This window comes from Heptranchias perlo, chromosome 5 (genome assembly GCF_035084215.1).
Source record: "Heptranchias perlo isolate sHepPer1 chromosome 5, sHepPer1.hap1, whole genome shotgun sequence".
Classification (NCBI taxonomy): Eukaryota; Metazoa; Chordata; class Chondrichthyes; order Hexanchiformes; family Hexanchidae; genus Heptranchias; species Heptranchias perlo.
The window spans coordinates 8,767,251-8,787,996 of NC_090329.1; the positions used below are offsets into that span (position 1 = coordinate 8,767,251).

The 20,746-nt window shown below is 42.6% G+C and overlaps 1 protein-coding gene across 1 annotated transcript in view; it reads right to left on the reverse strand.

The window, feature by feature from the left end:
• LOC137321575 (CUB and sushi domain-containing protein 1-like) overlaps window positions 1-20,746 on the reverse strand; it is a 2,214,006-nt gene that overhangs the window by 160,109 nt on the left and 2,033,151 nt on the right. The window contains exon 49 of the mRNA XM_067984007.1: window positions 17,448-17,636. Coding sequence (XP_067840108.1) covers window positions 17,448-17,636 — 189 coding nt within the window. The remainder of the gene's footprint in view (window positions 1-17,447; window positions 17,637-20,746) is intronic.

A 20,746-nucleotide genomic window follows, 5' to 3' on the forward strand; every position in this document is an offset into this window, starting at 1 on the left:
TGCAGGGTGAGCACATCTGCAAGCCCTGTGTGACACTGCAGGCTGCACCTGGTTGTGTCTCGGTCTCTGCCTGCCCTGCGGGACACAGCTCTGTGAAAAAGCATACACAGAGCTCTACTTCCCCTGGCTGCTATTCTTTAATAATGGGAGTGAGCAGGCTGCTTCAATTATTACAAAGATTCAATGGGACATTTATAAAGAGACCAGGAGATTCAGCAGACCACCTGAGCAATCCTTAAACTCAGTTGGACTGGAGTCATACCGCACTCATTGGCGCGAAGCCCAATTGCTGTACGATGACTTCCTGCCGAGGGCTTCACACTGCTTGGCTTTAGTGTGTCTGGGAGTCAGCCGGGGACCTGAACTACAAGTTATATTGGCAGCTTGGCGTGGAAAATCACCTAAAAACACTTCACATTGACATGAAAGTGGTATTGTAACTGCTGTTTGAATGGCCCTTATCACATTCGGTAATAGAATGTATAAAAAGCACTTCTGTGGCCATTACACAGCTGCAGCTTCCAGAACACAATTTCACAGTGCATTCAGGGTTCAAGATTATACTGTTTCAAAAATAATGCTGTGTTTAAAAGATGCCAACGTTTTGAAAGCTGTAAAATAGTTTGAACAGTGCTGAAATACCAGGAAGCAGTTCAGATGAGCTTGGACAGTGATTAAATCTGATGTTAATTTGCCAAGCAGCACACAGTGGGGTTGTCAAAGTTGAGAACGAATAGTTAAAAAAATGTAAGAGGTGGTATCTGTGTAAAATTCATTGCGGTTTGACACCAAAATATTGAAACAGGGGGACAGCTTTAATTAGAATGTAGTATCAGCCGGAGGAATTTATATGGTTAGCTCACGATGGAATACAATTTAACTGATACCCCCTTCATCTTTAAGCTGGCTGAAGTCCAATGTCCCCTGAAGTGAGAAACAAACATTAAAAGTCCCTGTTATTGCTCTTAACAGAGCACAGCAAGACTATAGTGAAACTAACTACCAAATTTAAAATCCACTGTCTACAATCTCTCTCTACACCTTCTTGGTGAATTTTGTGCTCATCAAGTTGACAGATGTTAGTGCTGAGCAATGAAACACTTTCCATTGCAGGAACCCAGTCTCAGTATTGAGGATTCCCCGGTCAGGGTGTAGCACAGTCAGACGCATAGCAAAGCTCCTTTCACTGTGCCTAACCCCCCTAACCTCAGAACAACATCCATTACTTTAGCAATGTGACAGTTTCCATTTCCCATACCAGCTGTCCATACCCACTGGGGACTGGGATACTGCTGAAACTAATTTCATATAAAATCCATACAGCCAACAGACTGAGAGGACAACTTTTATCCGATTAGTCTGGACTGGATTTGAACCCGGGTCCCAAAGGGGAAAGTCGAGTGGATCCTCGAGTTGCCCATTCTATCTTGAACCAAGCAAAAGTATCGTTGTTCCTGTTCCTTGAGGGCCTAGCTTCTCTCAGCCCACATAAGGCTCACAGTTTGAGGTAGCCCATATCTGTTGCATATAATCTTTAAATGGCCAGAAAACTTGGCCATTCTGAATTAAACCTGCTCAGTTCTTTCGGTTTAGTGCCCACATTTTTCACATCGATATCACCTAAGTATAAATTCTACAAGGCTTTTGTCTTTAATAGATAATGCCATGTCTGTTTTACTGCCACCTCCCCTGAGTTATTTTTTCATTTGGAAAAGCAGGAAGGAGAAGGATTACATTTGGCTGAGGTTTTGGTGCTTTCTGTATAGTTTCTACAAATAACAACTAAATCGCTAACTTCTATCTACTCAGTCGGAGTTAAAAAAGTGGCAGCTTCCCTTGTGAATCTGTGCAAAACGTGCCTCACAGAAATGCAAATAATACGCAGCAGCGCAAATGATTGATATTTTTGAACCTCGCCATCCTATTGTCAAATAAAATGCCAACTATTCATTCAGATTAGTTAATTATTTTTTATTTCCAATTGTGTATTTTCTTACTCTCTTGCTCGGCTTCTCCCAGTTCCTTTTTTTTTGCTCTTCTATCCAGAGACTGAAAGCCACCCAAAAATAAACGACAGAAAGAGAAACGAAAGTTTAACAGGTGAATTGGATTCCTGATTTGAAAGTTGGAAATTACAGGCTTGGTGTTGGGGGAAAGAGGAGGATGAGAATGGTCTGAGCAGGTCCTGAGAAAGCAGCAAAATAACAGGGGAGCTTGGAAGGCAGAATACTCCTGGACTTGCACCACATAGGTTTGCAGCACAAAAGGAGGCCATTCAGCATATCGGGATCATTCAAACTTTTATTGCCAGGTTAAAAAAAAAAGGTGATAATGAATCGGAAGCCCATTTTAGAATCATAGAACGGTTACAGCAAGGAAGGAGGCCAGTCGGCCCGTCGAGTCCGTGCCGGCTCTCTGCAAGAGCAATCCACTAGTCCCACTCCCCCCGCCCTTTCCCCGTAGCCCTGCAAATTTTTTCCCTTCAAGTACTTATCCAGTCCCCTTTTGAAGGCCATGATTGAATCTGCCTCCACCACCCCCTCGGGCAGTGCATTCCAGATCCCACCCACTCACTGTGTAAAGACGTTTTTTCTCATGTCGCCTTTGGTTCCATTGCCAATCATCTTAAATCTATGTCCTCTGGTTCTTGACCCTTCTGCCAATGTGAACAGTTTCTCTCTATCTACTCTGTCTAGACCCTTAATGATATTGAATACCTCCATCAAATCTCCTCACAACCTTTTCTGCTTTTAGGGGAACAACCCCAGCTTCTCCAGTCTATTCATGTAACTGAAGTCCTTCATCCCTGGAACCATTCAAGTAAATCTCTTCTGCACCCTCTCAAAGGCCTTCACATCTTTCCTAAAGTGCAGTGCCCAGAACTGGACACAATACTCCAGTTGTGGCTGAGCCAGTCTTTCATAAAGGTTCATCATAACTTCCTTGCTTTTGTACTCTATGCCTCTATTTATAAAGCCCAGGATCCCGTATGCTTTTTTAACTACTTTCTGAACCTGCCCTGCCACCTTCAACAATTTGTGCACATATACACCCAGGTCTCTCTGTTCCTGCACCCCTTTTAGAATTGTACCCTTTAGTTTATATTGCCTCTTCTCGTTCTTCCTACCAAAATGTATCACTTCGCACTTCTCTGCATTAATTTTCATCTGCCACGTGTCCAACCATTCCACCAGCCTGTCTATGTTCTCTTGAAGTCTATCACTATCCTCCTCACTGTTCACTACACTTCCAAGTTTTGTGTTATCTGCAAATTTTGAAATTGTGCCCTGTACACCCAAGTCCAAGTCATTAATATATATCAGGAAAAGCAGTGGTCCCAGTAGTGACCCCTCGGGAACACCACTGTACACCTTCCTCCAGTCCGAAAAACAACCGTTCACCACTACTCTCTGTTTCCTGTCACTTAGCCAATTTTGTATCCTTGCTGCCACTGCCCCCTTTATTCCATGGGCTTCAACTTTGCTGACAAGCCTATTACGTGGCACTTTATCAAACGCCTTTTGAAAGTCCATATACACATCAACCGCATTGCCCTCATCAACCCTCTCTGTTACCTCATCAAAAAACTCAATCAAGTTAGTTAAACACCATTTGCCGTTAACAAATCCATGCTGGCTTTCCTTAATTAATTCACACTTGTCCAAGTGACTATTAACTTTGTCCCAGATTATTGTTTCTAAAAGTTTCCCCACCACCGAGGTTAAACTGATTCGTCTGTTTAATTACATCTTGCCTGAAATGAAAATCAGGTGAAGTGTAAAATGGGCGGCCAATTCATTATCACTGGCTTTTCACCCGGTGATAAAAGTTAAAATGACCCCCATTGTGTCTGTATTGACTCCATGCTACATTGTTCCCACTGCCCTGCTCTTCCCATTGCTCTTCAACTATTTATCCCTTCTTGGACGTATAGGAGACAAATATAAACATATCTAAAACAAAATTAAAATAAAACAGTAACAGAAAACAAACATTAAATTTATCATGGCAAATGTAAAGAAAAATTATGAAAGAAATGTTGTACTTCATGTGAAGCCAGGGCACAAATTCACAATTTTCTCAATTTGTCTTTTATTAATTTACAAATGTAAGGAATCTTACAACACTAGGTTATAGTCCAACAGTTTTATTTGAAAATCACAAGCTTTCTGAGTTTACCTCCTTCGAAGGAGGAAGCCTCCGAAAGCTTGTGATTTTCAAATAAAACAGTTGGACTATAACCTGGTGTTGTAAGATTCCTTACATTTGTCCACCCCAGTCCATCACCGGCATCTCCACATCATTAATTTATAAAGTATATATGTTCTTTCTCCTGCCAATGAACTATCCTGCTCAAATACAAGGTGATGCCTCTCACTTCAGATGTAAGTAGAAAGCCCTCTCCTTTGCTATAAATCTGATATTCCCAGTGTATTCATTTTGCAATCGAAATCATGCCATAGTTGGAAGGTTACAGAGTTCTGGGAGGGGTTTGTTGGGCTGGAGGAGGTTACAGAGATAGGGAGGGGCAAGGCCATGAAGAACTTTAAATATGATGAGGGGAATTTTATATTGGAGATGTTGGGGGACTGAAAGCCAATATAGATCAGCAAGGAAAGTGGTGAGGGGTGAGCAGGACTTGGTGCGGGATAGGATATGGGCAGCAGAATTTTGGATGGGCTCAAGTTTACAAAGGGCAGGGGATGGGAGGCTGGCCAGGTGAGCATTGGAGTAGTCGAGTCTGGAGGTGACAAAGGCATGGATGAGGATTTCAGCAGTGGAAGGGCTGAGGCAGGGACGGAGACGGGCGATGTTACAGTAGACATTGGCCCAGAAATTGCTAGAGTGGCGCATCTCGTGGCAAGCAATGTCAATTGGACTTTTCCCCTTCAGATTGCACTGTATTTGCGCCGCAAATTACTGGAAAAGCGAGTTGCTAACGGCGCAGCGATGTCAACATCGTATCTGGGACCTCATAAACATCGTGCCCAATGGTCTATCTTAGGGTTTAAGGATGGAGAAAGAAACAGAGCGAATGACAGAGAAGGAAATAGGGTGAATTAAAGTCAAATTAGACACAGAAAGCGAAATAGAGGGAAAGAGAGTGGATTCAGGGAGAGCGAGAGAGAGAAAAGAGACAGAATTGAAAAGTAAGAAAAGAATTGAAAAGCAGAAGAAGAAGAGATTATAACCCAGTTATGTTTGGGAATTGTTGTATTGGTCTTTGAGAAGTTAATAATGAGGGAATGGCAGGATAGGCAAGCAAAACGTACAAACATTCCTACTCATATGCTGTATCCCCCAAAATTATCTTTTGAAAGAAATCTGTCTAATTTGCATTTCTGAGTGTCAAAACAGCCTTGCATCCTGCAAATGATTGCCTTCCGACACTAACAGGAGTGTGGATGGCAAGACTGGCACAAAGATACCGCCAAGGCAGATAAACAAAAAGTTTAAAATACTGCAAGGAACAATTCACCAGCTGCTGGAGTGAGACTCTAGAGTTTCACTTCTTCCCTTTCAGGGCCTCCGTGGTTGAGTGTTATGTCAGGACCATAAATCACATCATTAAGACATGAATTACCAGCCCTAAATGGCTGTGAGGAGATTCACTCGCAAATCCTGCAATTTCGTGACACGCAATTGACTGAGGCTCACGGTGAGGTTGCGATTTCTTCAGTTTTGTCGATGCTAACAGCAGAGCAGGGAAAATCATCCAGCACTTTGCGGAGAATCGTAACTCATGGTGTATCTCTTTTTCACCACAAATTGCTGGATTTTTTGCGAACTAATGATGGTGGGCGCCGCGAATTCACTGTTATTTTTCCAGCAATTTCTGAGTCAGGCGACTGTTATATTCTCCCTGTTTCTCGAATGAGTATCCCTAAATTCAATGTGCATGCAGCTGCTTCTTCTTCCAATATTTTTCTGAAAATTCCTTGATGTCTTGTCAAAAACATAATTTTCTCAGTTTGGAGACATTGATTCTTTACAGGTCCGTAAAGGAACAGCTTTGGGAGAATTCAAAACATCATTTTTTTTTAACCACGACCCAACTTCAGGATTTCCTCTGTGCCAGTAAAAATTCAGCGCAACTATATTCTTTAATTTAGAAATGTATCTTTTTAATTAAAGTTAAATTTGTCCACAGCTTGACATTCATGTGTTTATTCATTCCGCAAAGAAATTGGATTTTAGCAAAAACAGGTTACATGAAATGCATGAAGCATTGGTGTCTTTTGTGTAACGACTGTGCTGATCAGCGTTGTATAAATGATGTTGTGACTGCAGTAAAATGAAGACAAATTCCATGGAATCAATCTTACTATCTACAAGATGTCTAATCTGCTGCAATTACACAAACTTTAACTGTGGTGTCAAATCAAAATGAGTTCTTCTCTGCTGGCTGAATCAGCTCGTCCAGTCACCCAGTAAATCACTTCTGCGTGGGGTTGTTTCCCAGAAAGTGGGTGGGAAATGTCTCCTGTCCGCTATGTGCAGCAAAGTTGTAAGTGTGTTTGTAAAGAACGCAATTATGATTTTGCTACACTTAGTGCGCAGAAGAGATCTTTTCCATGATTCCTACAGGCAGGTAGAACATGTACCATCAGCCACTCCAGAAAGGGTAACAAAGGTTTATGGGAGATGGGAGCACACTGCCACCCACTCCAGACACCAGAAGAATGGTGACCCAAACCCAATGGCAGCTCAGTCAAGAAAGGGGCCACCTCTGTCTTCCCCTCTGCTCATGTCCTTCCCTTGACCACAACCATATGGAAACATGGAAGATTATTGTACCACTGTGTATAACTTCTGCACCAAACTTGGAGCTTTAATGTTGTATGCTTGGATTCCAGAAAGGCATTTGACACTGTCCCACATAATAAACTACTGCAGAAGATTTGGGCGTATGGCATTGTATTGTACTGGATTTGATAGCAGCAAGCTGTGATGCATGGGTGGTAGCTGGCTGTTAGTGATGGGTCACAGAAATTATTGCTGGGACCACTGTCATTAGGATTTTCATAAAAGATTTGGAGGATGGAATCATGTCCAATGTGCTTAAATTTGCAGACGACACCAAACTGGGAACAGTGGTAAATAATAATCAATTTGTGTAAATCCAAATGGATCTAGAGAAGCTGGTCAGGGGGCAGAGAAGTGGCAAATTCAATTTAATACGGAGAAATAAAGTTATGAGCTTTGACAGAGGAGAGGATAGCATGGATTATGTACTACACGGACATATGCTTGTGATATTACAACAGGAGAAAAAGATCGATCGCTAAAACTATTAGTACAGATTTCATAGGCAGCTAGATAAATGCACAGAAGTTTGGGATGCAATGCTACAGGTGTAACTTATAAGTCAAAATAAATCATTGTAAAATTATATCTCTTTGGTTATTGCACATATGGAGTACTGCATGCAGTTTTGGTCTCCCCATTTAAAAAAAAAGATATTGGCCTATAATTTGCTGGAGCAGGGCATCTGTTCGTTAGACTTTATCCCTCAGCCTTCAGCTCGAAAAATTTTTGCCCTGCAAGTTGCTGAAAGTGCAAGCTGATAACTGGTGAATGATGGAACTAACAGTATATCTCCTTTACCAACGAGATTTAAGGATTGAGAAAGAAACAGAGGAAGGAAGGAAAAGGAAACAGGGTGAATTAGAGTCAAATCAGGTATAGAAAGAGAAATGAAGAGAGGGAAAAAAGATTGGATTAAGAGAGAGAAAAATAAAGACAGAAAGGACAAGTAAGAAAAATAATTTTAAATTTTAAATTTTAAAAATCTCTAACAACAATTTATAACCTGCAGGAATGAGACTCCACAGTTTTAATTATTCCCTTTCTGGGCCGAAGAGGTTGATTGGCATTGCACGAACACAAATCTCCTCATTGAAAGGGTACTTATGTTGTTAAGTTCCAACCCTAACTTTCTGCGGCGAGTTTAATTGACAATTAACGTGCAAATGCAGCAATTTCATGAAACTTACGTGGAGGTTGAGGGAGAGTTGCCATTTTTGCGAGGTTAACGGCGGAGCGACACAAATCAACTTTTGGAGATTTGCGATTGATGGGGTATCTGTACCTCGCCATGTGTTGCTGGGCGATTTACACATGAATGACAACAAGAGCCATTAAACTCGCAGTTATTTTGGCAGCAAAATCTGGGCCATTAAGTTGCTGGAGGGAGGGCAAAGGAAGGTGACAATGGGGACAGAGCTATGAGAAGAGGTTAGCTAACCCGGGATGTTTCTCTCTTGAAAAGATAAAACTGAAGGGTGAACTGATGTAAGCATTTAAGATTGAAGCATTTGGCAAATGCAGATTTAAATATATTTTTCTGCTGTGCACAAAATTCGGAACAAGGGATATTTCCAACTTAAGGGTGACAAAATAAAATGGTAAAAGCAGGCAACATTTGATATGTGGAACAGACCAATGCACCGAAGTGACATGGTTTCATACTTCACAATCCTTCATGTTCTGGGTTCCTGATTTCACCCTATTGCAGGTGAAGCCATGCACTTCTCTGCAGAAAGGGAAAATTAAAGGGGGAACCAGGTTGAGCCTATCTTGGGAGACCTTCCAGTGGCATTGGTTGAAGTATGGCGGCAGATGGACTAGCTGGATAGAGAAGGGACCTGGTATAGAATCATAGAATCATAGAAGTTACAACATGGAAACAGGCCCTTCGGCCCAACATGTCCATGTCGCCCAGTTTATACCACTAAGCTAGTCCCAATTGCCTGCGCTTGGCCCATATCCCTCTATACCCATCTTCCCCATGTAACTGTCCAAATGCTTTTTAAAAGACAAAATTGTACCCGCCTCTACTACTGCCTCTGGCAGCTCGTTCCAGACACTCACCACCCTTTGAGTGAAAAAATTGCCCCTCTGGATCCTTTTGTATCTCTCCCCTCTCACCTTAAATCTGTGCCCCCTCGTTATAGACTCCCCTACCTTTGGGAAAAGATTTTGACTATCGACCTTATCTATGCCCCTCATTATTTTATAGACTTCTATAAGATCACCCCTTAACCTCCTACTCTCCAGGGAATAAAGTCCCAGTCTATCTAACCTCTCCCTGTAAGTCAAACCGTCAAGTCCCGGTAGCATCCTAGTAAATCTTTTCTGCACTCTTTCTAGTTTAATAATATCCTTTCTATAATAGGGTGACCAGAACTGTACACAGTACTCCAAGTGTGGCCTCACCAATGCCCTGTACAACTTCAAGAAGACATCCCAACTCCTGCATTCAATGTTCTGACCAATGAAACCAAGCATGCTGAATGCCTTCTTCACCACCCTATCCACTTGTGACTCCACTTTCAAGGAGCTATGAATCTGTACTCCTAGATCTCTTTGTTCTATAACTCTCCCCAACGTTATGAGAGACTCAGGAATGGGGAAGGAGCGAGAAGTAGCTTTGAAAGTGGAAAACCTCACATTAAACTCAAAAAGCAATGTGGTTGTCGGCAGACTGGGTACGCAGCATACCGATACACCCACACATTGTGGCGTGGAGGCGTGGAATCCACGGTTCCTGACGTTGTGCGTTCCAAATCATAGACCAGCTATCAAGAAAGGCACCCAAAAGAAAGACGAAAATAAAACTTCTCCAGAGGGGGGAAAAGAAAATGAGTGGAGAGTCAACCCAGACCCTCCAGGTACCACCACCTCCGAGTCATCGAATGTCATGAAGAGAGAATGCAAAACAGGTTGACTTTCCACCCCGTTAACCACAAAATGCCATGAGGGTGGGACGTCTAAAAATAGGAAGCAAAAGAAATGTAGTTCACTCCTTACAACGAGCCAGTTTTAGAGAGCATTATAATGAATGCAGTGGAACCATTCTAGTAAATATTCTGCCAGTTTGTTGATGAGGAAAGGACAATTTCTTGGAGCTGCATCTACTCTAATGGCCACAAGATGGCAGGATAGGAACACTGTACACGATGATTTGGGAGTAGGAGTCGTTTATTCAATCCACATTTCAAAACAAATTTAGCTTTTATGGTTTTCCAAAAATAGCTACTGCTGCTATTTGAAGCAAAAGTGCACAGAACAAAAAAAAACCCAAACCTGTCATTTACTTAAATGCTATAAAATGACACAAATTTTCTTCCATGAGCTGGAAAGTATAAGAAACAAGTACGCTGCCACATTAAAAAAAACTCTTTACGATCGCACTTGGTGACTTCAATTTAAAAGAAATATATACCTGATTGTAAGAGTTTTAGATTAGGAACAGATCGTTATATGCTGCTGGGTAAGATCCATCATGAAGCAAGTTTGCTGGTTTCTTGACTATTGCAATAAAATTGGGCAGACAATCACCAATGAATCAGCTAAGACGGTGAATTGTTACTGTGGTTTTGGGGTTCAGGGGCAGCCTTAAGGATATGAACACTGCAGAGTAGAAATTTAGATCAGTGAAGTTCACATACATGCTCATACTATAAATGTAGTACAGCTCATTAAGGGGGCGAGGTTGATTTGGGGGCGTCTGAGTAACCCACTCTGGAGAGGCGGGTCTGTAATTATAAAGTGCAAATGATTCTGATATTTTGGCAACGGTTTAAATTCCACGGCTGCTGGCCAGGTTTCCGAGGGATCGGGAAACCCGGTAGCTAAAGAGAGGTGGGAGCAGCCGGATCCAGCAGTTAAATACTTTTAGAGCACTGATGATAGGCCAGAAGGAGCACGAGTGCTTCCCGCCGGCCTCCCAAACAAACCTTCTGCCGCAATCGGACAACCCTTTCCCTCCAAACTCGTGGTCCCTCCCGGTCACCCCTCCCGATTGCCGGTTCGGCCCCTCCCCCCCCCCCCCACCCCCCCCACAGCAACCCGGTGACCGTCCCCAAGCTTCCCCAGCCTGTCAATCTGGCCGGCTGCCGGGCAGGAAAAGGAATTAAAAAATGCTAACGAGGTCCTGCCGTTAAATTCGGCAGGATATCCGCGTTGCCGGCATTTCTGGGTTTCCCCGCCCACCCTGCAAACATGCGTCCCCCCTCCCCGCCCCGCTTCCCTGTAAATACTGGGGCCTAAGTGTTCGCATGTGAACTTCGCTGATCTGAATTTCTAGCCTTCGACGATCTGCCAGTATTGGGGGGGGGGGGGCGGGGAGGTGGCGGGGGTGGGCAGTGAGTTTGATGAGGACAGGTAGGGGACTTTTTGTTCTGACTCCTCGCTGTCCACTCTTCTCACAACTGCAGCCCCCCAGGATTAAACCTCATCGAGTCTCGTCCTTGCTCTGTCGGTTGTGCCTTCGGTCAGGTAGTGGGATGTGTTGAGTTGGATTTTGATCCTTGGGCTGGCTCTCGAGCTCTGTTGGTGGTTTGTAAAACCGTTTAATGCATCTTCAACCTGTTTACTAAAGAGTCCCTTCCCCCTTTGCACTGTACCAGTGGGTAGCTATGACTGGCAGCCAAAATAATTTAAATAGCTTGCGATGATACCATTGACCTGAGTTCCCTCAGCATACAACTTATTTTCCAAGAAATCAAAATGTTTAAATTCTCTTTCAAGGTAAATGGGAATTTTGCTTTGTGAAAAAGAAAGAAAGCCAATTTATATAATTGGTTTAATGTCCTCACGATGTCCGAAAGTGCTTAGAACTAAATAATTACATTTGAAGTGCAGTCACTGTTGTTATATTTTGTAGGAAAATGTGGCAGCCAAATATACACACAGGAAGAGCCCACAAACAGTAAATGAGAACATAGGAACAGGAGTAGGCCTTTCAGCCCCTCGTGCCTGCTCCGCCATTTGATAAGATCATGGCTGATCTGTGATCTAACTCCATATACCTGCCTTTGGCCCATATCCCTTAATACCTTTGGTTGCCAAGAAGCTATCTATCTCAGATTTAAATTTAGCAATTGAGCTAGTATCAATTGCCATTTGCGGAAGACAGTTCCAAACTTCTACCACCCTTTGTGTGTAGAAATGTTTTCTAATCTCACTCCTGAAAGGTCTGGCTTTAATTTTTAGACTGTGCCCCCTACTCCTAGAATCCCCAACCAGTGGAAATAGTTTCTCTCTATCCACCCTATCTGTTCCCCTTAATATCTTATAAACTTCGATCAGATCACCCCTTAGCCTTCGAAACTCCAGAGAACACAACCCCAATTTGTGTAATCTCTCCTCGTAACTTAACCCTTGAAGTCCGGGTATCATTCTAGCAAATCTACGCTGCACTCCCTCCAAGGCCAATATGTCCTTCCGAAGGTGCGGTGCCCAGAACTGCTCACAGTACTCCAGGTGCGGTCTAACCAGGGTTTTGTATAGCTGGAGCATAACTTCTGCCCCCTTGTACTCTAGTCCTCTAGATATAAAGGCCAGCATTCCATTTGCCTTCTTGATTATTTTCTGCACCTGTTCATGACACTTCAATGATCTATGTACCTGAACCCTTAAGTCCCTTTGGACATCCACTGTTTTTAACTTTTTACCATTTAGAAAGTACCCTGTTCTATCCTTTTTTGATCCAAAGTGGATGACCTCACATTTGTCTACATTGAATTCCATTTGCCACAGTTTTGCCCATTCACCTAATCTATCAATATCGCTTTGTGATTTTATGTTTCCATCTACACTGCTTACAATGCCACCAATCTTTGTGTCATCGGCAAACTTAGATCTGAGACTTTCTATGCCTTCATCTAAGTCGTTAATAAATATTGGGAATAATTGAGGCCCCAAGACAGATCCCTGCGGGAGAAGAATGACCAGTTAATCTGTTTCAATGGTGTTGGTTTAGGGAGGAATGTTGGCAAATACACTTGGTGATCTCCCTTGCTCTTCTTCCAATAGTGCTAAGTGACCTTTTACGTCCATCCGAGCAGGCAGGTGAGGCCTTGGCTTAACGTCTCATCTAAAGTATGTCACTACTGCCAATGCAGTGCTCCCTCAGTATTATACTGAAATGGCAGCCTATGTTATCTGCTCGCGTCCTGGAGTGGGGTTTAAACCCACAACCTCCTCGCTCAGAGGCTGGAGCGCTACCACTGAGCCAAGTCGACTCTTGTAGGAGATTTTCCACACCTGGTTTGATAATGAAAGGTTCCTAGGGCCTCAGCTGGAGGCTGGATAAACAGAGGTTGCTCTGTTGCAATGGAATATGCCATCTGGAGCTCAAAGAAATATCCACTGGCTTCAGAGGAGTTAACCACGTCCACTGATGTACTGTTTCACATGATGACAATACAACTCTGGTTTCTGGTGGCGGTGGCAGTGCTGGGAGCTGTGCTCTACAGGTAAGTACTTCAGCCAGAGGAGACACAAGGGACAACTCATTTGTTTCCTTTGTGAACAAGCACCATGGTGCAATCATATAAATTCCATTGAAAAACATTCCTGAGAATGGCAGCACATTAATGAAAATTATGCAAAGCATTTAAGGTATTTCCTGCCATACGAATAATGAAAGGCTCTACAAAGCTGCTCTGAATAGCTGAAGACCATCGACTGAAGGAGTCCTTCAGGAAACCTATTGGCGTGAGGGTTCCCTTTATCAATGTCTTGTCCTTTCTTTGACAAAATGGGAGGGTTCAGCAGTCTCCTCGTTACACATCACTGACCATAACAACCTGGGCCAAAACTGACATCAAGCTCAAGGAGATGGTGTCAGATGATGTGAGAGGCTGCACAGAAATCATCGTCAAAGTCACTCACTGGGATCTTGTGTAAGGCAGCACTGCACCGATTGCTGAACCCGAAAGCTCTGCAGGCTTCTGGTTACTTCAGAAGGAAGCTGCATGAGCTCCGAATTACCCTGATATTTCCTACTTGGTCACAACAGATATCGTGGAGAGCTACTCATTCAGTGCTTCATTACTTGAACATCTCTCAGAATTGCCTACACTTGGTTCCCTAGCTAATCAGCACATGAGGTGTTCTTCTCAGGGGAACAGAATCCAAAGCCTTTCTTAATCTGGAAGAACTAAGGTGACATTTCAATAGCGAGGGGAGCCTCCCAGAGAGTAATACAGTTCTCCTTAGAGCAGAGAAGGTTCAGGGGAGATTTAATAGAGATGTTCAAAATTATGAAAGGTTTTGATAAATAGGGAGAAACCATTTCCACTAGCAGGACGGCCGGTAACCAGAGGGCACAGGTTTATGATAATTGGCAAGAGATCCAGAGGGGAGATGGGGAGAATTTTTTTTTGTTGAAGTGAGTTATTATAATCTGGAATGCAGTGCCTGAAAGGGTGGTGGAAGTAGATTCAATAGTAACTTTCAAAAGGGAATTGGATAAATACTTGAAAGGGAAAAAATTGGAGGGCTATGGGGAAAGAGAGGGGGGTGGGGGCGGTGGGACTAATTGGATAGCTCGTTCAAAGATCCAACACAATCAGTTGATTGGCCTCCTTCTGTGCTGGGTGATTCTATGAGTTGTGTTGAATCCTTTTGCCAAATTTGGAGTAGGCTTCACATTTCTAAAATTGACAGTGTGAAGGACAGAGTAAGCAGGTTTCTTCAATATCATTCACTGGGGGATGTTTTTGCCACATTCAATACAAAGTTTTAACACCAGGAGCTGACATCGGCTAAAAGCAGAGTTTGAGTCAATTGGAACCAATTCACCTGAGCTGGGCTTCTGTGACCGAAGAACTTGGCATTGATGTCCAATCAAAAGTAAAACTTAATAAAACTTTCTGAAGAGTAAAACAAAACTTTGATGAAGGTCATTACAGGGCTATTTCGACACTGAGTCGCTGTGGGGGAAAAATGATAAACAGTGAAAAAAGGCACTTCTCTGCTGAGCATGTGGACGATAGCGCGGTTGACAGGAGGAACAGAACTGATGGTGATGGTGAAGGTGCAGCGATCATGGTGTGGATTTGTTGTCTCACGAGTTCCCCACTCATATGAGATGACAGCAATACTCTCTTTATATGTGTAACAAATGGTTGAGAATGTAACTGCAAAACCAGTTGAGAAATTGGGTTTGGGCCCTTACAGGTAGCAGAGAAAGGATGCTATTGTCCCTCAATCTCAGCCAGATTTGAAGCCAGATGAAAGAACCACATGGTGACTTGTGGTGCCACATGGTTACCGCACACAATAAATGTGAGGCAAGAGACTAGACGGTGCGGCCCCGATATTAATGGGGAGGTGGGGCGGGTAGGGGAGAGCGCGGGGTGGGTGCGGGGGAGTGTGGCAGCGCGGGGATAACCCGACAAAGCTGGATTCTAGGAGTAGGGGGCACAGTCTAAAAATTAGAGCCAGACCTTTCAGGAACGAGATTAGAAAACATTTCTACACACAAAGGGTGGTAGAAGTTTGGAACTCTCTTCCGCAAACGGCAATTGACGCGAGCTCAATTGCTAAATTTAAATTTGAGATAGATAGCTTTTTGGCAACCAAAGGTATTAAGGGATATGGGCCAAAGGCAGGTATATGGAGTTAGATCACAGATCAGCCATGATCTTATCAAATGGCGGAGCAGGCACGAGGGGCTGAATGGCCTACTCCTGTTCCTATGTTCCTATGACATAGAGGCCCTGCCGATCTTAACGGCAGGTCCTCATTTAAATAATCTGCTGCTCAGTCCAGCCCAACAGCCGGCCAGATTGACAGCCCGGCTGGCGGGCGGGAGTGGGAATTTGCGGCAGTAGGCCACATCCGGGGACCCGTGGGAACAGTCCCCGGCAGTTTGTGAGGGGGGTTTGGCCGCGATCGGGGGGGAGTGGAGGGGGCCCGGCTGTGATCGGGAGGAGCAGGGTAGCCCTGGTGTAAGGGAGCCCCTCCTGACCCACAAGGAAACCTGAAAAATAAATTTATAACTTCCCGTCTGGGCCCCCTCTGACCCAGGATTCGGCTCCCGGCGGGTTTTGCCTGACGGGGAAGCCGACGCTGCTCCTCCCACCCCCTCCCCGCTCAGGCCTCTGGTTGATTTTTTTGCGGACGAGGTCCTGATGACATCATCGGACCTATTTAATACAGGACTCCGCTGCCTTCCTGCGGGTGTGCTGCTCGCCTGCTCAAAAGAGCAGATTAATATCGGGGAGGGTGGGGGGGGCAGGCAGCGGGGTTGGAGGGGGGTAACTGACTTGTATTATTTTAACCGTCGCCCCCCCACCCCCGGCCCAATTTCTGCCAGGTGGGTACAGTTAAAATCAGGATCAGTGTTCCCATCTGCAAATATGAGCTGAACCGAAGTAGTGCTACTGCCACCTTCGCAATGGAAAGCTTACCACCGACATCTCTTAAAAATACAACACGTCAATATAACAATTCTACTGGCAGGAAGCAATATTAATCTTCATGAGAGTGTAAAATATTTTCATTTCTATATTATGTTTGCAATTCATGATAACAAAATTTCACAAAATATGCTATAATTTATTCCCCAACTTTCTTTAAAAAATTCGTTGTAGGCTTTTCTAATAAGACAACCACAATATTCAATATAAGGTATTCCCAACTTGCTTCATAGCAAAGAAAGGGACAGAGTTAGGGGAGGTCACCCACAGCATGATCAATGGGGTAGGTTTTGAAGGAAGGGAGAGAGCGGCATGGTAGACGGGGTAGGGACAATATTCTAGAGCATGGGGCCAAGGTGGTTTAAGGATTTATCATTGAGAGTGGAGATGAGCAAGGAGGGGATGCAAAAAAGACAATAAGCGATCATAAATCGCACTACCAATACGAAGCTGGCGTCCGTTTGGTGCCCAGTTACATGCTTACATGGTTCAGGTATCTGATTGGTCAAAGGGACCTTGGTGCTTGGTTTTGGGATCTGATTGGTTGAAAGGAAGGCTGGCAGTCCCAAGTTCTAGGATTTGATTGGTCAAACTGCATTCATACATTCTTACATTTCTACAATCCTATCCAGTCCATTCCTTTTTCACTGGAAGTTGTTTAATTTGAATTGAAATTGTGAGGGAAAAAAAACAGTGCTGTTTTATTAAAACTGCTTAATTTGTCTATCAGGTAATTCAATTTATTGAGCAAAAAACAGGGCTTCAAATTAACAGGAGCAAACTGTGTTCCTGCATCTTTACAGAAAGGAAACTGTTAATAAGATAGATGGAGATAAAAATATGTTAATGCGTCAGTGTATAGATACAGCTTATTAATAGAAACCCAGAATAAACAGCTGCAAAGTTAGTCTCCAGCACGCAAAAAGATTCAAAGGAAATTTGAAAAAGCATCTTTGGATCATTGTGCCCAATCAATAGGATAACAAATAGCAAACTGTGTGATTTACATGGCACACCTCATCACTCAAACAACCGTAAGTGATATAAAATGTCAGAACACTGTATTCAATTAGCAGCACTGACAACATTAGTCAGTGGTACACAAATAGGAGCCAATTATAAAAGGGCATATCTCTTTAGCACAGGCAGAATTGTAAAGGGGAAATGTCACTTCAATACACAGAGAAGTGAACTATCTCGTTGTTGATTATGGCCATTAATAATTCTTACCTTGACAGAGTGGAACTGCAGTGTCCCACTGATACGAGCCATTTGGAAACTGTCTGCAGGTGGCATTACGCTGACCGACCAATCGGTACCCCGATTTGCAGTAAAACTGCACCACGCTGCTCAGTGTGCCAACTGTCTTATTCAGCACTCCACCATTCAACGGGACACTGTTCAAGCTGCAGTAGGAAGCTGGAAGCACAAAGCATAGATTCTCAATTGAATTTCAGCACTCACATTAAGAACATAAAGATAATGAGAAAAATCGCAATTGCTGGAAATTTGAAACAACAGAAAATGCTGGAAATCTTCAACAGTCGGAACCCATCTAAAACATTAACCTATCTTTCCTTTTCCGATTGCTGGCTGACCTACCGTGCATTTCTCGCGTGTTCCCTTCTTATTAAGAAAATAACACAGATTCGAAGTTAATTTATTTATTCATCATCATTATTATTTAATGCCTCTGCGACAATGAGTTAATCATGCTCCAACAGCTGCTCCTCTGGCTGGTGCTATTTTTGTCAGTCACTTGGCACTCTCTCAGGGTCCACTACAATGCAACTCGGCCTTGCAGCAACTCAGAAGCAAGAACTAATCTTCAGTTAATTTCAGATGGCCGTAATATTTGCTAAATTCCATAGAGGAAGTTAAGTGTCATATCAATTATGTAAATATTTCACTGGTGGGAGGACATCACTTTCCAAAAAAAGTCCTCAAGCCAGATATAATGCTCCACATTATGATTAACCTATTAAACCAATATGCAACGGAATCATTTGAGATTTTTTCTTAGATTTCTGCTCATGATAATCTATCCTTGGGTTCCAATATGCAAACATACTGGAAAAACCACATCATCCCAAATGATCTACTCAACTGAGCAACGACAGAATAACTGAGTTTTAAATCTGGAAGAGCCCTGTTAAAGAGGCACTGATTTTTTTTTATACATTTAGATTTCAGAAATTCTAGCTATATGGATCTATTTGTGATGCAGACGTGTCAGATTTTACTGTGAATTCAACAGTTTTGGAAGACTGTAGATTTCTGGATTAGCATATGTAATAAGTGGTGAGTATTTATCAAAACAGCTGTTATTCCTAAACTTGTTGACAATCCTGATGCTAATTTTTGAATTATGTAAACTGGCTAATATGAGTCTTACTTTATCTAGTAACCAATATGAGCCATGAAAGAGTTGTGAGCCAGTGTGAAGATCTATGTCATTGTGAAGAGGTGCAAACCATCACATAGAACTGCAAGATGCTGTAAACTGCAGAGATGTAGGCTGTGTTTATATTGCGTTAGTGCTAATGCTGCTGGCTCTCAACACATGGATTTTCTCAGCCACCTTCCCACTGGCTGCATAAGACCCTTGTGACGGGAGCAAGAGGCAGTAGCCCAACTCTAACTCAATGTAAAAGTCTCTTTGAAGTGGTGTAAGTCACTGTGACTAGGTGAGTCATTTTGACTTATTGTCATGACATATTTCAGTATAAAGAGGTAAAAGCCATGGTGAAATTAAGCGACATGAGTCATTGTGAAGTAGGATAAGTTATTATAAAGAGTTACAAACCTTGTGAAGAACTGCAACACATTATGAAGTAAAGAGATGTTAGTCACTGTGAAAGGATGAAAACATTGTGTACCAGTGTGTGGGAATCATAGGTAATGATTTACTTGGAACGTCTCGAAAAAAAGATTTTTATACTCGGTAAGAAGTTCAATTATTCAGCGCAATCTCCAGCATCACAATAAAGACTACAGTTGAATTTTGATGTCCAGTGAAATGATGCACATTCAACTGTGGTGACCCTAATATTGTGCACACAAACCTAAAATAAAAACAGGTAAAATATTTTGCAAACCATAAACGTGTAAAAAATGAAAAAATATGTTGAATAAAGTGATTGGCAACTTGTTAATTATCCTTCTAGAGTTTCAGTCAAATTTTCAAAATGGTCGGTTTGTACCTTCAATTTGTCATCACAATCTCCACATGTCCTTACTTTATTTCACAAAATCTTGGCTTAATATGTTTTCCCCGGGCCCAAGAAATGGTCTCACTTTAATTTTACCAGTAGCCGTTGGTTAAAAGCTTATTTTTCTTGCCTGTTTTTTAAAAGTTCGGGAGGGGTGTGTCCCTAACACTAACTCGGTGGGCAGCCTTTCAATGGCCAACTTTTTCTTTCATAAAATATACTTTATTCATAAAATTTGCAGCAATACATGCAATACAGTTGTCATATCACATTCCAACAGCTGAAAAGAGTTGATTGTTCCTGTAACTCTTCTGCCTTGCTCCACCACAATGGGCAGTGTAACCATAGCTGTCCAGTCACACACCATTAGATAGGTCTGGTGCAAAAACAACATAGGCTCAAAACTTGGCTGTTGGATTTATTCCGAACAATAGGAAAAAATAAATCCAATGCACATTGACTGAAAAAAGATTAAAGGTTCATTTGGGACTTTCAGAACATTCTTGTGACATCTTGAATTCAAATAATTCAGAAATAACTGAAAGTTTTATTTTTATTGTTCATTGTGGCTTGCTGTATCAGCAGTCAGCCTTACCGTGGTTCTGACATTATAAATATACTTGTAAACCAAACCTACAGAGACACCAAGGTCTGCATTTTCCAGTTGTGGTTAAGTTTGATTTTAGCAGCAAGGGTCTCCTGATAAAAGTGGTATTTATAAATGCAGAGCGGTTGACGTCAGCTTACCAAGTACTCACGCATCTCACTCAAGTGTAGCAATGTTTAATTAGAAGACTGTACCCAGATCTGCATCACTCAAAACATGACTGCAAAGTTCAGAACATGAACCATTTCTACATAGCTCAGCTGGTTTAACTTCAATCAATATTCCATATATCCAGGAATTTCAGGAAATGCCATTATTCTTAATATCAATTTAGAACCATTGTGACATCCTTGGGCAGTAGCAGTTTGCCAGGAACCATGACAAGTTCTCAATGTACTAGGTAATTTCACTGATCCTGTACTCCCAGCAAGAAGCAATATTGAGGGGAGCATGGGTCGGAGAAAGGGCTACAACACCATAGCGATGAATCTCCAACCCGCATTCCCATTGAGCACAGTGCTGGTGAATTTACTGTTATATGTAAGATAGATGATTATGGCCATCAGGCTATTTGACTATGGGTTGTAATAAAGCTAATCCCAATCACGTCCTCAGCTGATGTCCTTACATCTCGCCTCAATTTCCACCCCCGCCAACCCAGATTACAACAAAAACCAGATGGCAATTTGGGGCCCAAATTGATGTCCATT